The following is a 20,001-nucleotide window of genomic DNA, read 5'->3' on the forward strand; positions in this document are numbered from 1 at the left end:
GCTTTAATTTCAGCTACATGAAGCTTATGCCTCCTTCTGCTTGATTTGACACAACGCTGTGTGTGTGTCTAGAGTTGTGTACCTCGACTCTGGCTTTGTAGAACTCGATGTCGTGAAGCCTCTCCTTGTATCGGCCCAGCTCGCTCTCCAGCTTGTCCACGCGGATGGCCTTCTCTCTGAGCGCGTCCAGCTCGTCGCGGTAGGCCCGAGCCGACCGGGCGTCAGACAGCAGCTGGAAGCTCTGCAGGGGGTCACAGACAAATATAGAGCATCAATATGAGGAAATGTGTATTTTCACAATAATGCATTCAATAAATAAGTGTAATTTATTAGATATATATTTAGGAATTGACTAGATGAAACTACATCTACATTAACTATGAACAACTTGCAGCACAAACTCTCTATAAACTATCGATAATACACACACTCACACACATAGACACACACACATAGACACACACACTGTCCTCCCTGCCCTGAACTCATGCACCTTGTTTACACCCTGTTGGCCACACTGCAGCCGGCCGCCCACTGCAAATCAAAAGCCATGTGAGGCTGCAGCTCGACTAAACATAGCTCTAATAGCCTCTAATGAGCTAAGGCCCCAGCAGGCTGATTAAAGCCTGGCAGCGCTGCAGAGACAAAGCACTGAGACAGAGGAGACAGGAGCAGGTGTAGGAGACGAGGCTTTATGTGGACGTTTGTCCTCTGTTTGTGTCTCGGTTGGTGTCGGCTGCTGTGACCTGGGGCGTCACCTCTTGCTGAAGCCTCTTGAACTCCACCTCCGTGTTGTCCAGCTCCTGTCTGGTGTCCAGAAGCTGCTCGCTCTTCTCCTCTCTGAAAGAAGAGGAGAGGGTGAGAGGGTTGGTGGGGAGACAAGATGGAACGAGGTTATAGAGGAATGTAACCTAGATAGAGAGATGACAGAGGGAGCGCCAGGAGGAAGAGAAGGACATAGATGTTTCTGTTCAACGTACACAAACATCACATGTCAAGTTGTTATTAAGTCTGCGTGTTTGTGCATGGATCGATTCAGAGGACATTCCTTTAGGGATGTTTCCATTTCAGGACTTGGAGATAAATCATTTAATGGAGGAAAGTTATTGACAAGGTTGCACAGAACAGATAATGGGATTAGTCTGAACCTTTTACTTTAGTTTCAGTAGCTTTAGTGGCTCGTTTCAGTACATTATTGCTATAAGTCACGAAGGAGGTACTGCTAAAATACTTTAAAAAAAGTCCTGCTTTGGTATTTAGAGGCTATCGATTCTGTATTGAAGTATTTTTTATAAATTTCCAGTGCAATTTTCATTCCAGTTGAGTTTTGGAAGAGAAGCTCTTAAATCAGCTTTTAGCGTGGACACCGAACTAGGGTTGGACGATATGGCCAAAAGTAATTTCATTAAAACGTTTATTTCAAAAATGATAACACATAAATGTCTAATTATAACCCGTTTAAAGTATTTTATTTGCTCATTAGTGACGGCTGTGGTTTTAAACTCTTTTTAATGAGCAGAGAATAACAAACGATTGATTAACAGGAAAAAACTTTTCTTTCTGCAAGATTTAAATATAATCATTATTCATTCTCACATGTTGATTTCTTCAGACATCAGTAAACCCACAAACCCAGTTTCTTCAGTAAAAAATAGTCTATTGTTCCTGGTGCGTTAGAGCCGTGATGGTCAGGAGACAATTTCTCTCACTGATCAACAACCTCATCACACAAGGGGGGGGGGGGGGGGGGGGCATGTGACTACTTCAGGCACAAACACAATCTGCCCCCGTGGCTCAAAACCCCTCATCCTCCTTCATTCTGGTGAAACGACCACAACACATACGATTAGAGAACAAGAGAAGAAGGTTGTCTTTGTGTGCGAGTGTTAGAGAAACCACAGAATCCAACCTGGTTCCACCAGCTCACACAGTTTAACTGACACGGCGTCTTCACATGTGCCGTGTGTGACCATCTCCCTTTCTGACCACAGAGGGAGAATGTGTCACAGCGCTTTGAACCACTGCATTCCTGAGATGCTCAGTATGTGTGTGTATGTGTGTGTGTGTGTGTGTGTGTGTAACCGCACCCCCCCCAGCATCTGATGGCCTATTTGATTACAGCTCTTTGCAGTCTCATCTCAATAAGGGAAGAGCAGCCTCCTTGTCTTGTTCTCTCGTTTATCTTCTCCTCCCTCCCGCAGCTGACGTTATTCGACTCGACATTCAGGAAGTTCGTGTCCCTTCGCCCATTTCAGATTTTGCCGTTTCATGGTCTCCCCCCCCCCCCCCCAACCCTCCTACGCCCATATCACAAACACCTGTCAAGTGTAGCATGGCAGATTAGCTCAGGGCTCATATTGTGGATGCAGCTGCGGCTCTGCTGCTTATGTTAATGGTTTAACACTCGTTTTGTCTGCACACGCACAGACACACACACTTGTATTCACGACTATGTTTGAAAAGCAAAGTAATAAAGGCGCCCAGTATTCCCAGCCTGTCTGGGCTGTATGGGAGAACGCAAATGTCCGAGTCAGTTGTTCAGGACATTTTCCTGAACTTCTCCTTCAAGACTTCTTAGCAAAATGTCCAGAAAATGTCCAAGTGAGCCCATTTCGAAGGACAATGTCTCAAAGGAGGCGAGTGGGGGTGTTGCTGATGTTTCAAACATTTGACAGATGCAAAATACAAATATCTGAGAATTAAAAAGAGGTTCTGATACAGATAGAAGACGTCGACAATGTCATCTTGGAAAGAGACAAGAATCAAGAGATGACTAAATTAGAGTATGTCATTTACAGGCCATGTCCGGCCTCCTGCCGCTCTACACAGACTCACTCTTCGTCTGGAGTTCACGTCTAGAAATCGCTTCAAGGTTAGTTATAATTTGTAGAAGTTAATCATTTATTGTGCTGACATTCAGAGTGTACTGGCTGGTTGAGTTCGCGGTCAACCAGAAAAGTGATTAACAGCAAAAGGGTAATGATTTTCCACTGCAACAGATTCTGTTTCTTACCAATTGACTTATGAAACAGCTGGAAACATGTGTTTCCAAGTCATCCTGCATCAGCTGCACCCCCCCCCCCCATAAATGCAGTTTTACTCTAAATGCATTTTAATGGTCGGAGCTGGAACAGGAAGAAGAAAAGCAGCAGTAGCTTTAACTGACAGATTAACAAACAGAGCACTGTGGGAACACTGATCCAGCCCCCCCCCAAGCCCCCCCGGGCTCTGACCCCATCTCCCTCACACACACAAGACCACACACTAGACACATCTGTATTTCTATGCAGAGTGTGTGTTTGTTGCATGCACACACAACCAACACACACACACACTCTTCTTCCCAAGAGAGGACGCCGCAAACATGTGACCGGCCTTCATGAGCACGGCGAGACCCCCTTTGTCCCTGGGCCGTCCTCCCGTCACATGACCAAAACGCCACAGCAACCAGTAGAAAACACCAGAGCAACCGACTGTTGTCTGTTGTTCTACAGTGTTGTTTAGGTGCAGTGAGGAAGTCGTCATGATGTGGGTTGAGGGAAACGTCTGCAGTAATGAACGTCGCTGCTTTTTACCACCAGAGCCACAATGAATAAGTCTGAACTCTTTTCATGTGACCGAGCAGAGGATGACCTGCACTCCATTCAGATTTACAACCACTTGTTAAAGGAACATTATTTAAGCTTTCAGTTGACACACACGCACGCACACACGCACAGACACACACCATTGTCTGCGTGACAAAGAAAACGGAGCGAAATCTTCTGCAGATTAAAGGAGCTTATACACTTAAATATGACCTGAGGCCTTCTCCAAATCATTCACTGAAATCAGCATGAAGATGACTCATTTTAATAGTTTTCTGACTATTACAAAAGACTGTTCTTACATTATTTCGCCAGCTAAGTGCACAATGGGAGATCAACAGAAAGTTCTTCGTGAGCAAGGCAGGACTCACATTTATTTGCAAACAGCTTTGAATGTTTTTTTGCATCATATTCGGAGGCAATATATTCGTTATGTTCCAAAGTTGGATTTCTAGTCTGGAAATCAGAGCCACTCAAGAGTAAAAGTGACTCCTTCCATGTTGGAACTAGAAGCCACCTGAACCCAACACAGAACTGCAATGAAATCTAATCCAAAAATTAGTTTCACTGGTGACTGAAGGGTCGACCAAATGTTCCGTACTTGTTCTGGTCTCACGTTCATGCCCAAGGTTCCATTCGTACTAAAATGAGGGTCCACATCTGTTTGGCCTTTCTCCTACCTGATCCTACATTTCATTCCAGTAGGTGGGTATATTTAACCTGGAGCCTGCACACATCAGGGATATTTAAAGCAATGACCTTGACGACCTTGAATTAACTTTTGTCCAAAGGAAGTAGCCGATAACCATCAGAGCTCGAAGTTCAGATCAATCGTGCAGGAAAACAGCAATTAAAAGCAAAACTGGAGCTTTAGTAACAGACAAGATTAGCAGTGATAGACACTGTTGTATTCCAGCCAATAACATATCAGGATGAAGTCTTTAAAGTAATTTAGCTCCCGAGATCAAATCTGGCTTGTTTACATTTCCTGTTTCTTCACCATTTCTGTCCCACTTTGCTCAATTTCAGGAATTACTTATCGGACAGATAAACACTCACAGTTCCTGTCGGAGGCGTCTGATCTTGGCCTTGGCATCGGCCAGCTCCACGGAGAGATGCTGCCGGCTCTCGGTCCTCCTCATGCTGGGGGAGTCCCCGGGGGACTGGGTCGGACAGGGAGCCAGCGGAGACAACTGCACACAGTCTCTCTCCTGGGTCAACTCCACTATGGTCTGGATGGACGGTGAAAGAAAGAGAGGGACAGGGAGCGAGATTTACATCAGGATTTAAAAAACATACGGTAAAAAGCATTTTTAAAATATCAGATTGAACTCGTTGCTGTGTTCTAAAGGAACAAATAAAGGTCAGGTATAAAACAATGGGACAAGAATGGACCTCAAAACAAAGCAGGGGAGATAAATGGGTTCAGCCAATGGACACCAACCCCAAAAAAGACTGGAGGCGCTCGGGCAAAAACTGCTTCCACAGTCCCACACACAGCCTATTCTGTTCCAGTGGCCGTGACAGGAAATGGGATTTTAATTGAGAGCGGCTGGACTACAGAGTGATAATCTGGAGGCTATTAGAACCCCTGACACACACACACACAGACACACACACACACACACAAACACACAACTGCAGTATCAGTCGTGGGCATCTGCACCCTATGGGTTGGAAACTCATTTAGTGACGCATATAGACACACACACGCACAAACACACACACACACACACACACCTACCAACCATGAGACAGTTAACAGTTTCAACCCTTCCTTCCTGAGGCTGCTCTCTTGTGGTAATGACAAAAGGGGGGGAAAGTTTCCACATAACCTAGATGCACCAAATCGTTTGTATGTGTATGTGTATATGAGTGCGTGTGAGTTTGTGTGTGTGCCATTACCTCCAGCTGTGTGTCCCTTTCGTCCACCAGGTGTTTGAGGTGAAAAGCCAGGTTCCTGGACAAACTGTCTAAATCCTCAGGAGGCATCTCCCCACTTTCCAACCACTGCAGGTCCACCACGTTCTCCTGGTTATGAGTCACCTGAAATCCAAAGAATGCTTTTATAAGATTGATAAAAAACAAAATTACAGTGGTAGTGAACCATCAAACTGTTTACACTGGGTAATAAACGTGTTTAACACATGGAAACCCATCTAACATAGATAGTTATTCTCTACTCAGCAACAAAATCTAACATAGAGAGTTATTCTCTACTCAGCTACTTCATTATATCTTCAATCAGGGACAAATGCAAGTAATTCTGGGTCTTTAATATTCCTTCATATCTGTCGTGCTTGACAAAGCTGCTGGATTTCATGTATTGTGGTCTTGGAAGGTGTAAACAACTCTTGTGTTTAACTTGTTGAAACCTGCTGAAACTCTGGATGTGCTAATTCCATTGTAACCACACATCAAGTAATGGAGCCAAAGAAAATAAATCATATTAACACTCTCCAGTTTGTTTATTGTGGGAGGGGAAATACCTCTTGGATGTGGGACGCTATGGCAGCTTTGCTGTGAAAGTCCAGGATCTGGATTCGCTCGATGTACTCCTCCTTCTTCTCACACTGGAGAGGGAGGACAAGGAGAGGAGGAGGAGAGGAAGAGGAGAGGAAGGGGAAGAAGAGATTGTATATATTATGAGATGAAGAGGAGGAGAGGTCATGTTGAGGTTAGTAGTTCAACACTGACATGAAGCAGAAGTTGATATGATAAACCATTTTCCCGAAAAGGAGGAACTGTGTCTAGAAAAAAGGCAACTTTATCTTGTGGATCAGACAAAGATCTTTTTACTCTCTTATCGTCAGAAGATAAGTTAGAAAACTGGGAAGAAACTGGTTCAGTCTTTTTCTCTTTATTTAACTTATACAGCTTGTGCCGACGCTGATTCAGCAGCAGGTGCAGCAGAGTTTAATACAGATGAAATAAACAGAATATTAAATCAGCGTTCGTCCCATGAACACAGTAGTGTCTTTAGAGCTGGAGAAAGTTCAGTGATCTTGTTGGAAATGTGAGAAGGGCTGAATGAAGACTTTGTCCCGAGACAGAAAAGGTCTGTTGAGTCAGTCAGTGCACAACATTAACTGGATGATAGAATTAGAGTTTATTAACATAATTAAAAGGGGCCAAATGGCAGCAATCACAGGAGGAATCTATCCAAATCAGATTCCTGGCTTCAGATGAAATAACTTCAAGATTAAGTAATAAACATAAATCTATTCCCGGTTTTCTAAACTAACGTTGTTGTTGCGTGTGTGAAGCATTAAAGTGAACTGAGCTCTTACCTGAACAGCACAGCCGAGCAGCAGCAGCAACAGTTTCTTCATCTCCTCCAGACCTTGTTCTAAAAACACACACAAAGAACCTTCTGTAAACATGTCTGCAGCAGATCATTTGTTATCACTGCTATTCTGTCCTGGTTGATTGGATGTAATTCAGTCGCCCATTATTCAGTGTTTTCCACAGTGTGTGTGTGAAAGGGGGGGGGGGGGCTCTCTTCTTCTACACGTCAGGACACATTGTCAGAAACTGGTGAAACAGCTGCGATCACGCTCAACAGGCCTGAGCTCATCTGGGGGATTTGGGACTGAACAGAAGTAAACCAGGTGGTGTGTATGTGTGTGCAAGCATGTATGTGTGTTAAACTGACTAAGTAGTTGGTATAGTTATTACAAGTTGTGTGCATCAATGTGTGTGTGTGTGTGTGATAAGCCAGCTCATCATGAGGTCCAGGGGGCAATGAGTGCTAACGCTGTCCGGCTCTAGTAATAATAATAAATCCAGATTAGTGACGGCATGGTGTGGAGGGTGGTCTGCTGTTAATGGGCCAATCATCACAGCAGGAGCAGCTCAATAGCAGGAGGACGTTACTGCGAAATGCATCACTGTTGCTATGGTTACGTCTGCCATCCGAATTCCGGAGTTTGGAAGATTGGAAACGCCGCCGGCTCCGTTCTTAGTTTGAAAACTTTGGCGCTTCGCTGCAATCTGCACGTACATTCATGAACCCACATATGTAGTATTCTTTGTAACCAGGCAACCAACCATCTGCTGCATGTTTACACTGGCACATGCTCAGTGTGTGTGAATGATGTGCGTTCTCAGATGTGTGAGTATGAATGGAGATTATTACCGATACAGATGTGGATGGAAAATGTATTAAAATTAATATAACCTGTGTCTTTAGCATTTGTGGGTCTTTTCAAATTAGATGAAGAAAACTACTGCAAATTACTGAATAATCTTTGCTGAAAAAAAAAGAACCACCTCAGAGTGAGACTCACAAATGACAGAGCAGCTCAATGTGCCAAAACAGAATGTGTCCCAGTGTCAGCATCTATCCATCACTTTTAAAGAACCCCCCCGACAATCGAATCAGTCTCTTCTTTCTCATTCCTCTTGAATCAATAGAGACACACAAATCATTGTGTTACTGAGCAACCCAGACCCTCCCTGTGGGACGCGACGTGGCAGAGACAGTTAGACCTTCGGAGTTTCACATTGTTCTCATGACAGCAGAGAATGGATCCAAGCCTGGATGAGTAGAGTGAGAAACCTGCTGAGTTTCAGGTCATACTGACGCCCGGCTGGATTTCTGGTGGAACAGCAAGTGGAAAACTGGACCTCTGAAGCAATAGTTTCCCCTGTGTGTGCATGGACGGATATATATAGCTGTTGATTTACTTATAAGGAATGGTTAATATTTGTTTATATCAAACATTAGCACACAATACAGAAATTAAGCTGTAACTGTAATTTCGGTGTAAGACAGACTTTGTTTTTTCCAGTTCTTTCCAGCTCAAAGTCAGGAATAGCTCCAGTTACCGAAGTGAATATTGTGATGTGCTTGGTCAGGCTTATTCAAAGCAAGAGGAAGATGCACAACCTCATTCGTCATCTTAAACGAAATATTAAACATATAAAGCAACTATGAGCAATTTCTGCAGGGTGACGGGCTTAATTCTCACAGCTGCAGGGTTTAGCGGTTCTCTGCCGGAGCCATTGGAGCCCATGCTCGTCAAGGAAGGGGATTTAGCTCAGCAAATCTACCGGAGCAATGGAGGAGAGATAAGGGACCTTATAGGATAAATTATTTATACAGCGAGAGCGGGAGAACAAGAGGAGGGGGAGAGATGAAAGAAGGAGAGCGGGAGACAAAAGAGGGGAAAGCACCATGGAGCATCAGCAACACAAAACACAAGGAGAGAATATAGAAATAGAGAAACGGAGAGAGAGAGAGGGAGAGAGAGAGGGAGGGAGGAAGTCAAGGAGGCAAGGTCGAAAATAGAGAAAACTCCCTCAAGCAGCAGCAGCGAGGAGGTTGTTCCCCATCTCTCTGCAGGCCTCGTATTCTCTCTGTCCCTCTCTTCCTTCCCTCTCACCCCAACCATTCATTTCTTCTCCGAAACACACATCCACCCATCCTTCCTTTCTTCCCTCTGTATTGTTACATCTGCACCTTTGCATCCACTCGTCCACGCTTCCTGTTCCACCTCCCTGCTTCCTCCTCGGAGCAGGAAACCAGAGGTCGGAGGGACAGTGACTAACCCTCCTTCCTGCAGAGTCATTGTTAATCTGTCTGCGAGGATGTGAGTGAATAAGAAAGGAAAATAGAAATGTGTGTTTGCATGCATGTGCAATCCCACTGCTCCAGCCGTCTTTTCTGCCCCGTCAGAGTCATCCAGGCCCCGGTGACGCTGCACATCAGTGGTAAAACCAGAACATGCAATCTGATGTTGCTATGACAACATGCCAGAGTGTATTCAGCCATTTCGCTGGAGCAGAGGACAGAGACAGCTGAACTTTATTTTCAGACTGTTTTAGGGATTCTGTGCTTTTGAAGACAAGATACGAGAGACATGAAAACGCAGACTGCCTGGAGCTGAGGTCAGAGTCGTGAGCAGCGAAGCACGAAACCACACAACGGACAACTGAGCGAGCCGAGAATAACCACAAAGACGGGAAAATACAGAATAACAAACAAGCATTCTCTCCGGTTTAGTTGTACAACTTTCAGCAGTGACTCTGCACTTACATCCTTTTCATAATCCTTTTTCAGACATGACCTCTGGGAAATGTCTCCAAATTTAGGACCGGGTCAGACATGCTCACAACAACAGGATCATTTCTGGAACTTTCAAGCGGGGGGGTAAATATCTGCTTAGGAAGTAACATGTTAACAGCTCTTATTTATCCTGAGATATTTGTATTCTTCCAGTTTTGCACCAGCACATATTTGAAATATTTGTGAATTTACTGCACATTTTCTGCTCTATTCTCAAAGGAAGTTCCAGAAATTCTTTCACCAACATTTATCTATACGCAAAACTGAAACTTTTCTTGAAAGAAATAGCATAGCCTGACTTTTTCTCAGAACTTCTCTTTCAAATATATACATACTGCATCAACACTCACACACACAGAGAGAGACGTGCATATACATGTCAAGCCCGCTGGTTTGTGCCTTCTGTCAGCTCTCAACCACTGTCGTCTATACCTCAATATTTATTCATGACATCTATATTTATATTAGATAAATAAACAGCTGGTGGGATCTTTAGGCGGCGATCTGTCGTCTGTGCTGTGTTTCCCTTCAGTACAGAAGTAAATGATTTATTTCAGTCGCCATATATTCATCGCTGTGTATTTATAACTGATGCAAACCAGATTCATGCAATAACATCCCCAATAACAACAACAACAACAACTGACTGCATGAATGAAGCAGCTCCAGACACAGAGCACTGACAGTTGATGCCAGGTATAAACAGGGCCTGTGTGTCTCTGTGCCCGTGTGTACAAGGCCGACCGGGGTAGATCAGAGCCCGGGGGGTAGGGCGCTGGGGGCACAACCACAGTGCATTCCCACTGTTCAGCGTGGAGAAGAGACCCTTCCCCCATCCACCGACTAAACACACACATAATGAGAGCATAATAAAAGCCACATGGCCGATGACTTTCAGCTGGCTGCCACAGAGCCAGACGCCACCGCTGGCCGGACTTAGTGGCCGACTGACTGATTATCTGACAAGCTGGAGGGTAAAGGGCAGGAGGAACCCAGAGGAATGCAGCCTGAAGCTTCAGGCCTGGTCCACTTGCTCCTGGCTGCCCCTCCGCTCTCAGCTGCACGGGCTTTACTCTTGAATTCATGTTTAAGCCTGAAGATCTGGAAGCTGCTGTCCATGGTGGTGTTCAGATATGTAGGGCAGTAAAACTGGCGATGACATATTCAAACGGTAGATGTTAATTTTACAAGTTCTGTTAATGACTGAATCGCCATCGGCTTCACAGTGATTCGAAACTAATGAAATATAATAATACCCACTAACGTTTGACTTTTGTGTCTAATGGGAATAGAGAAAATCAATATTCACTCCTGGGTCAAGTGACTCTGCAGTAGATTCAGGTTTTTATCGTCAGTGATGACACTTGGCTGAACGCGGCAATTTCTTCTTTTGGTCGTCTGGACACTGATGCTTCTCCCTTTTCCTGAGTGACGCTATTACACACAATTAACTTATTGCTGTTGGTGCATAAATAGCCATTTGTGTTGTCCTTGTCGATGTAGCCTACTCGTAGATGTGTACCCAACGCACCTCCCCAGAAATGTTCTCTGCTCATCAACATCTATCAGCTCAGACAGAGACACCAGAGAACTGTAAATTAGCGGACCAGAAACCAGAAGACACTCAACACCAGCATAGAAACTGTACCGCCACTAGCCTTTCAGCTGTGTAATTGTAGCACGACTCACACACACATCTGAACACAAATATGAATGCTCGGCCCAGTGCGTACCTACATGCGTAGCTTCGAAGCAGAGGCATGAATTGGGCGAACTGGATTGTTTTGTTTTTTTAAATTATGACATTGGTACATCGGTAGAACAGGGGTAGATTTGTTTTTCGTCTCTAAGGTAAATCAACAGCCACGATATTCATCCTTGCACGAAACAGAAACACAATCAGACACAACGACACACTCACAAATGCAAGTGTGCTCAGCGCTGTGTCCTTTTGTTGGTCTGTTTACTCCTGGTGCCGGCGGGGGCGTATGAAAAATAAACCGGTGACTGTGACAACTGAGAAGTGATGAAAACCGTGACAGTGCGGCAGCTGAGGGAGGAAAAGGGATTCAGAGGCTATTTGGTCTGCTTGAAAAGCTGCAGTTATCTTTCAACAGGCTCCGGCAGCTGCGACTGGAAACAATTCACTCTGAAGAGACGATAATTGCATTTTGCAGGGAAGTAGACGAGGGCAATGAACGTTTCTGCAACCCAGTAAGCTTGTAGTGGTTTTCTGCCAGTAAATTATCTATGTGGACTGGGTAGTAAACAACTCTGCATCGAGACAAATCTTCACAACTAGTGAGATGAACTTGATCTTAAATGATGGCCTGTCAGAGGCTTCATCGTGGTCCGATTAGAGTATTTTGTAAAACACACATGGCTCAAGGTGCTCTAAGTATTTTTTACGAAATACTTAGCTCTACGTTTGCTGCTCTGACATATCAAATAACATGGTGCTCAGTTCAGAAGGTCAAAGCTCTGCTGTGAAATGGTTAAAAGAGAATTTCAAGTCCACAGGTTTGGGCTCCAATGTCCATGTGGTGAGAGTTTTGTTACCAATGTCTCTATTGTTGACGTGAGGAAAGTATGTTTCATGTTCCCACCCCTCAACAGGAGGGATGTTGGAGAGAAGGTATGAATGTGTGTTGTATTTTCAGCAGAGTGACACTTACCAGACAAAGGGTTCCGGCCCAGAACCAGCACGTTGGGTAAAGGCATCATGACCAACTGCTGGAGAATCTCCTGTCACACAGAGACATAGAGAAGGAAAGAGGTCAGGAGGAGAAAGCAATGGACCAGATTTTGTTTTTAAAGAGTTATGGATACAAATAAATAAGGAAATACAGTTTTCATGACGCCATTAACATGTACATGAAAAATTCGTTCTTTTCACCGTAACAGAATACAACACAACAGCAACGATCATCATGACTCTGACGAAATACGATCTCCAATCAAAGATAGTAACTGATGAGTCAATGGCAGGTCTGAGATTTAAGTTTTGTGTAATAATGTGGGCAAAGTTTAAACAGACACTAGACCGGTGTGTGTGTGTGCATGTGTGTGCATGTGTGTGTGTGTGTGTGTTTGCGTGTATGCACGTGTGAGAATGTGAGTGACAGATGTATTTATGTGGGTTAAATTGCTGGTTTGGGTTCTGCCTCAGGGCCCCCTCCATTCACATGTCAATCATGTAAACCAAAAATGAAACCATGAGCTGCAATTCACAACACCTATGCAGACATAGTGTACATATGCACAGACACACACACACACACACACCCACACACACACACACACACACACACACACACACACACACACAGTGGGGAAGGAGTTAATTTCTCTTGATGTTCTGGCTTATGACAAATTATTCTAAAATTGTGGGCACTGCAGCAAAAACTACCAGCAACAACAAATGACTTACATTCATATATTCATTACTCGAGCGATGGTGCATTCACTTGAAAAGGTCGAGGAAACCCACTGCGACTGGTAAAATATTTGTATAGTCTTAACCTTTAGAGTTGTATAAACCAGTTTCTTCTAGTGGACGTGAAGCTTTGGTCACTTGAATATTTCATATGCACCTGATGGCAGCTTGAACTCGTCTGATGCCACGGTTCAACTACTCTGTGCAGGTTAGTGCTGAAGTCACGACAAAGAGGTTTATATAAGTAAGTAAGGGGTTTGGGGAAAGCCCCCCCCCTCTAACCATCTGCCCTATACATATTGCATTACCTCATGGTGGAGGTAACACGGGGCAAGAAATCTGACATCACAGGAAGGTGTTGACTACCCAGGAACATCTGTGCTGCTGTAATGCAATTTCACTATATAATCTAGTATAATTTGTTTCTGTATTCCTAACACACCGTCCCCATGTTTCTGAGAGAATAATAAAAACCTGTATTTGTGTAGACTACCAGATACTATTGGTTGAGGTTCAGCACCTCTCTTGGAATGAATAAGTCAAACTATGTAGAAATCTGAGATTCTGTTCTTGCAAAAAAACTGTTCAAGCCTGTTTCAGATGAAATATTTGGTATTTCCAGGTTCTGTGAACAGTTTATTCCAGAGCAAGTTGATTGATGGTCATAAACTCATAAATTGAACTACACATCAATGCAGATGTTGGAAACTGTTTCTATATATTTCCCGAAGCTGCGAGCTAATAAAATGTCGAATTACCATTCTTTCTTTCAACATTTTCATCTGAACCATAAATCAGTTCCCCTCATTTCTCATAGACCTTCCTTTGAGCTCAACATGCTCGTGTTTGAGGAAACACACGCACACGTACAGCTGCAAACACAACTTCTACCTACATCTGCCTTATCAGAGCCGGCAGCAGAGGAGACTCTGACGCCTGCGGTCGTCTAAACCTTTGTCGCCTGTTTGATTTTATGCGGAGAAAAGAAAAACCACCGGTTTATAGAGGGAGACGTGAAGAATGAGGCGACAGATGGCTCAGTAGATCATTCGCATCTGGTTTCAGGCCGATACTAACACAGCCTGCTAGACAAAACAAGGAGCTACAGCAACATGTGTAACACTGTAGTTTAAGTATTTGTGTTATTTCATGTGTGTCCTGTTTCACAGTTTCTATAGACATAGACACAAGTGACAGTGACAGTGTAGTTGTGTTACTGCCAAGCGATAACCAACCACACAAATCACACCCACTGTTAGAAACCCAAAGAAGATGAAGACTAGAAGACAAACTCCTCACAAACAGATCTATGCTTTAACCTCCACACACACGCACACAGGGCTCTATGACCTGAGGTGAAGGTCTAATTTTGGGCTGCAGGGGTCGTCAGTTGTGGTTAATAGGTTAGGAGCGTGGTTGCCATGGTTTCCTGTCAGTGGTGATAAGAGCACTGACCCCAATTGCCATGTCCATCCATCTCTGTTTACACTGGTGTGTGTGTGTGTGTGTGTGTGTGTGTGTGTGTGTGTGTGTGTGTGTGTGTGTGTGTGTGTGTGTGTGTGTGTGTGTGTGTGTGTGTGTGTGTGTGTGTGTGTGTGTGTGTGTGTGTGTGTGTGTGTGTGTGTGTGTGTGTGTGTGTGTGTGTGTGTGTGTGTGTGGACAGAGGTTATGGTTTCTTCTGGTGCCATACGTGGAAATAAGTGTAGATGTATCAAATACGCAAATGAGATCAGAATTTAACTCGTATAAATATCATGAATGAGATAAAGATGGTGATTTACTGTGATCATAATAACACTGATGACTAATATCAGGCAGTTCCAGTCTAAAATTAACAAATAGCCATAATCTCTGGAGAAAGAGTCCGATTGACTCATCACCAGCGTCAGACAGAATAATCAGCTCAGCCACAGAGAGACGACCAATTCACCGTGTGACGACAAGTCGGAGCCAAATCTGCCAAAACTAGAAGAGGAAGAAGAAACCAGAACCTGCATCTCCAAGAAAACTGCGACTGAAGAAATTCTAGGTTGTCTCTGCTATTGTCTTTTAATATTTAAAGAAAACATGTCAGTGTGCCACTGTATGCAATACTGCAACTGTGCTTTAAGCTTTATAGAAAACTAGAAAGACAGTGAGAGAGCTGAACAGTCCCCTAAAAACAAAATCTGGCTCCCACCCTAAATTTGGACCCGTACCAAAAATCTTTATAGCATTTTTTATTACATCCTTCCACCAATTTTCGTTGAAATCCGTCCTGGAGTTTTTGTGAAATCTTGCTTATAAACAAACAAACATACAAACCAACAGATAGAGACAGGGGTGAAACACATGACTATGCACATATACAAACACACACACACACACACCACCTGTCCCATCGCTCCCACCTGTCCCCTTCAAAGACACCAAGTGGTTGCTGTGTCAGCAGCTTTCAGGCCGTCACACACACTTTTCCTTTCGTGCCACCCAGAGATGCAGTGACGACATTTCCTTTTGTCACTTGTGGCTTCACACAGCTGCGATTCAAGAGTTTGAGTTTACAGGGAGCGACATTACAGGAAATGATTAGTTTATGCATCACTTTTTTCTTTTTACACAAACAGATGGTGTTGTTTCTTGTTCTGCCCTGAAAATGAATCATTTCCACAGATTTCCTGTCTTTTCACTCAGCTACTCAGCATCACTTTTCCTTCCTTTCTTAATCATGAGTCAGGGTTTCTTCCTTTTGTCTGGTGTTGGCTTGGAACTGTTAGAAATAAAGACTAAATGCATGTAGCATAACGTTTACTTTGTTTATTGAAAAGCCAGCATTCTTACACAGTTTTACAGATGTCCACGACACTAGGTGGAAGAATGGGACATGAATATATACAATTTTGGGGCAAAAGGTTGGTTCCAAGAATCAATATCTTTAACTTTGCCGTTTTTTTTTACAATTGCACCTTTTTCCCAGGAAATAATTTATGGATTTTGATAAAGATTCAGAATTTTAAAAGTAGTCAAAGGGACAGTTGGTCCCTGGTGGAGCTTAAGGCTTTACTTCAATTTTTTTAATCTATTTTTTGCACCTGATTTTACAGTTTAAAGACAGTTAAACAGGCATATCACAGCTTTATCGCTTCATAAACTGCATCCTAAGGTTTTCAGGTATAAAACCGCCTTAATTATCGTGTTAATAAAACTGGATGATGCATGTGCTCCTAATGCAGCGCCTCAAATACATTGCTAGTCAAATGTACTGTATGTTGGAGGCATGTGGGTAATAACATGCTCTGCAGATTAGCTGCGGGCGACTAACAAAGTTGGACTACAGTCGACTAATATGCCTCGTGGATTAACTGGCAAAGGCTTAGCTCTCATACATAAAACATGACGGGCACTGCAGGAGAGAGAGAGAGAGAGAGACCAGCCACCAGCACGCTGAGCATGTCACCGTGATGTGCTGCACACACACACACGCACGCACACATGCACATAGAAAGCCCCCCCCCCCCCCCGCTTTGCTGGAGCTGTGACAGCAGAAACGTCCTTGGCTTTTTTCACTGTCGGTCTTTAAAGTTCACAATCTAATAATTGCACATGGGGACCGGTCATTCAGATGTTCCAAAAAAAGCCAATATTCACGCAGAGAGGGAACGAGGGAGGAGGCGGAGGAGGAGGAGGAACTGGTGGGGAGGGACGAAGGAGAATGTGAGAAAGAGAAAGAGAGAGAGACGCAGCTTTGATCCCATCATTTTTCACTCCGGTCACGCATGAGCGAGCTGCCTCCTGCTCTCTTCCTCCTCTCCTCAGCATCTTCCCCTTTTCTCCCCCCGCCCCCCCCCCCCCCATCCTGACACTACACTGCTGTATTATTGATTCCAGCAGGACTCTCAGCTCCTCACACGCCGGCTCCTCTTCCATCCCACCGAGACGATTTGGACATAAGAGCTGTCCTTTAAAGGGGGGCTTGTCAAACGCAATGGAATTTACTCATTCAGCTAAAAGTGGGCAGATTGGGGAAGTCCTGACTGATGCTATTGTTCTGATGGGGACAGTAGCCTGGTAGACAACACACACAACACACACACACAAAAACACACAATACATGGTAAAGGCCATGCTGAGACAAATTGTGCTAATGTTCTTATGAGTAGGTAGCCATGTGTGTGTGTCTGTGTGTGTGTGTGCGTGTGCGTGTCTGTATTATAGAGGTGTCATTGGAACGTTATAAGGCTTCTGTGTTTCTGTCTCACAGGAGCCCTGTCTGTTAAACTAGCCCACCCCCACACACACACAGACACACACTTCCAACCAGTCTATCCACCCAAATACAAGTTCCGCTACCACCACAGCTTTAACAAGGGATTAATTGTACTACTGCTGTGTCTATGTGTGTGTGTGTGTGAGTGAGTATGTGTTTTTGTGCAAACGCTGCCTGAACCCTGAGAGCCTTCACACACCCATTCCGCAGATATGGAGTGTTACCATAGAAACGGGGAGATGGGTTTATTCTCCCAATACCAGTGAGACTGACACACGCATTACAGTACATGTTCAGCCCCCCATGTGTGTACACAAACACACACACACACACACACACACACACACACACACACACACACACACACACACACACACACACACACACACACACACACACACACACACACACACACACACACACACACACACACACACACACACACACACACACACACACACACACACACACACACACACACGCACACACACTCTTTCTCTCTCTCTCTCTCTCCTGGCTTTAGCACTGCGGACTTCCCTCCTGCTGAAAAGCTGCAGAGATTATGAACTTGAAAAGGTTATTACCACCGACAATGGGAAGGAGCGTGGTTCCTCCTTCTCTCTCATCAAACACAAACACAGAAACCACTTAACACCTGATCTCACTTCATCCCCACCAACACGATCAATGCAAATAAAGCTTTTCCTTCTGTTCATCGTTATAATGAACTCACTACGTGGCTTATTGGATGAGTCCTTACGCTCTGATTTAGTCTTTACTCTTATTCAAACAAAGGAATTGTTTTTTTAACAGGAAAACAACGATGATCCCAAGAGTGATTCCCTCACTAAAGATATTCATACTTCAAAATCTGTTGAGTAGTGTTTGCGTGATCCTGCTATGAAACAAACAAAAGGCAGACGCACACACAAGCTCAGGTAATAACACAATAAATCACTACTCACAGACGGAATAAATGTTTTTCATTCTCACACTAGTTCTTTCTTTATTTTTTAAATTATAGTTAATGAAGCTCTGCAGAATGAACAATGGATGAGTCATCGTCCTTATCACAGCATTACTGGTTATGTGCAAATTCGTTTAAAGAAGCCACTGAACAGCTAATTCATTAGATTAGCCCTGATAATACAAAAGGGAATAAACCAACAGTTTCTCTCGGCTGAGTCGACTCAGCGGTAAACTCCGATGAAAAGAGCAGAGGCCGAGGTCCAGATGGAGAGATCATCGATTACATGAGGAGGAGGAGAGAACGAGCCATTAGGACCTGCTTTCTTTTGTCCTGCGCTGTTATCTATCAGCTAGAGTGCTTTTAACAACTGAGCCCTGAAGCCGAACGAGTGGACGGGTTGATCCTGCTGCTCATGTCACAAAGGTGGAGGCAGGTGGGGCGGGGGGGCGGGGGAGCACAACCCCTCAGCCCCCCCCTAACCCCGCCGCATCACCTCGGGGCTCCCGACAGACAGTTCACCCACGCACAGGTTTGCAAGGACTTTGGATTGACTTCCATTGACTGTAGAGCCAAACCAAAACCATATCCATAACCTCAACCAGGACCAATTCCTGCTTCACCATAACCTCAAACTGACCATAATTCAAATCATAGTGTAAAACCTAACCTGGACTGGACCTCATAATCATCATTCTGAGTCATTCAAATGAGGCCGATTGTTCTTTCAACTCTTGTTTTAAATTCCGTTTAATGTACCGATAGTAGTGAACTCATCAACCTCCCCGATTATTGTTTTTCAAAGTGTGACGGTTTAGAGTAACTGTTAATAACTATTACAACCTCAACGTTATATATAAATATATATATATATATGTATATTTAGACGATACACATGTGACGTACCTCACCTCTTGTTCAATGTGGCTTCCCCTTAATACATCGACTCTGCTCGCTGCCTAAAAATTGCTCCTTTTTTTCATATGGGAACCTTCTCTACATCATAACTGATGCCATTTCCCCTTAACGTGTCAACTATCTCTGAAGGCAAATGCACAAACACACAAAGTATACATTAACCTCAACCAGACCATAATTCAAATCATAGTGCAAAACTAAACCTGGACTTCAGAGATCATCATTCTGAGACATTTAAATGAAGCAGATTGTTCTTTCAACTCTTATAATGCAGTTTAATTAATTTATAGCAGTGAACTCACCAACCTGCTGCGATTATTGTTTTTCACAGTGTGACGGTTTAGAGTAGCTGTTAATTACTATTACGACCTCAACGTTATATGTATATATATTTAGGCGATACACATGCGACCTGTCCAGGCTGTCCCTCGCCTCTTGTTCGATGTCAGCTGGGTTTGGCTCCAGCTGCCTGTGACCCTCAAAGGATCAGCGGCATAAGAAATGAATGGATGCATTATGAAGGTGTGACTGCTGAAAAAACACATGAACACCTTGAAACCAGTTTACAAGTCTAATCTTAAAGCTATGTTTTATTTTTCTCCCTCTACCATGGACTCATTGCTACTGCAGATGCAGACTCCCCCCCCCCTCCCCATGTGCTCTGGTTCAGTGATGGAAAAGAAGAAACCAGCTTCTGGCTTCCCCTTAATACATCGACTCTGCTCGCTGCCTATAAATAGCTCCTTTTCACATATGGGAACCTTCTCTACATCATAA

General features: G+C 44.0%; 1 protein-coding gene across 2 annotated transcripts in view; it reads right to left on the reverse strand.

The window, feature by feature from the left end:
- Positions 1–20,001, reverse strand: part of LOC133020941 (girdin-like) — a 57,485-nt gene that overhangs the window by 20,985 nt on the left and 16,499 nt on the right. For both annotated transcript variants that reach the window (XM_061087712.1, XM_061087713.1), the window contains exons 4-10: positions 12,333–12,402; positions 6,878–6,936; positions 6,077–6,160; positions 5,493–5,633; positions 4,647–4,819; positions 759–840; positions 83–241 (exon numbers count right to left, since the gene is read on the reverse strand). In XM_061087712.1, coding sequence (XP_060943695.1) covers positions 83–241; positions 759–840; positions 4,647–4,819; positions 5,493–5,633; positions 6,077–6,160; positions 6,878–6,936; positions 12,333–12,402 — 768 coding nt within the window. The remainder of the gene's footprint in view (positions 1–82; positions 242–758; positions 841–4,646; positions 4,820–5,492; positions 5,634–6,076; positions 6,161–6,877; positions 6,937–12,332; positions 12,403–20,001) is intronic.

The sequence above is a fragment of the Limanda limanda genome, chromosome 15 (genome assembly GCF_963576545.1).
Source record: "Limanda limanda chromosome 15, fLimLim1.1, whole genome shotgun sequence".
Taxonomy (NCBI): domain Eukaryota; kingdom Metazoa; phylum Chordata; class Actinopteri; order Pleuronectiformes; family Pleuronectidae; genus Limanda; species Limanda limanda.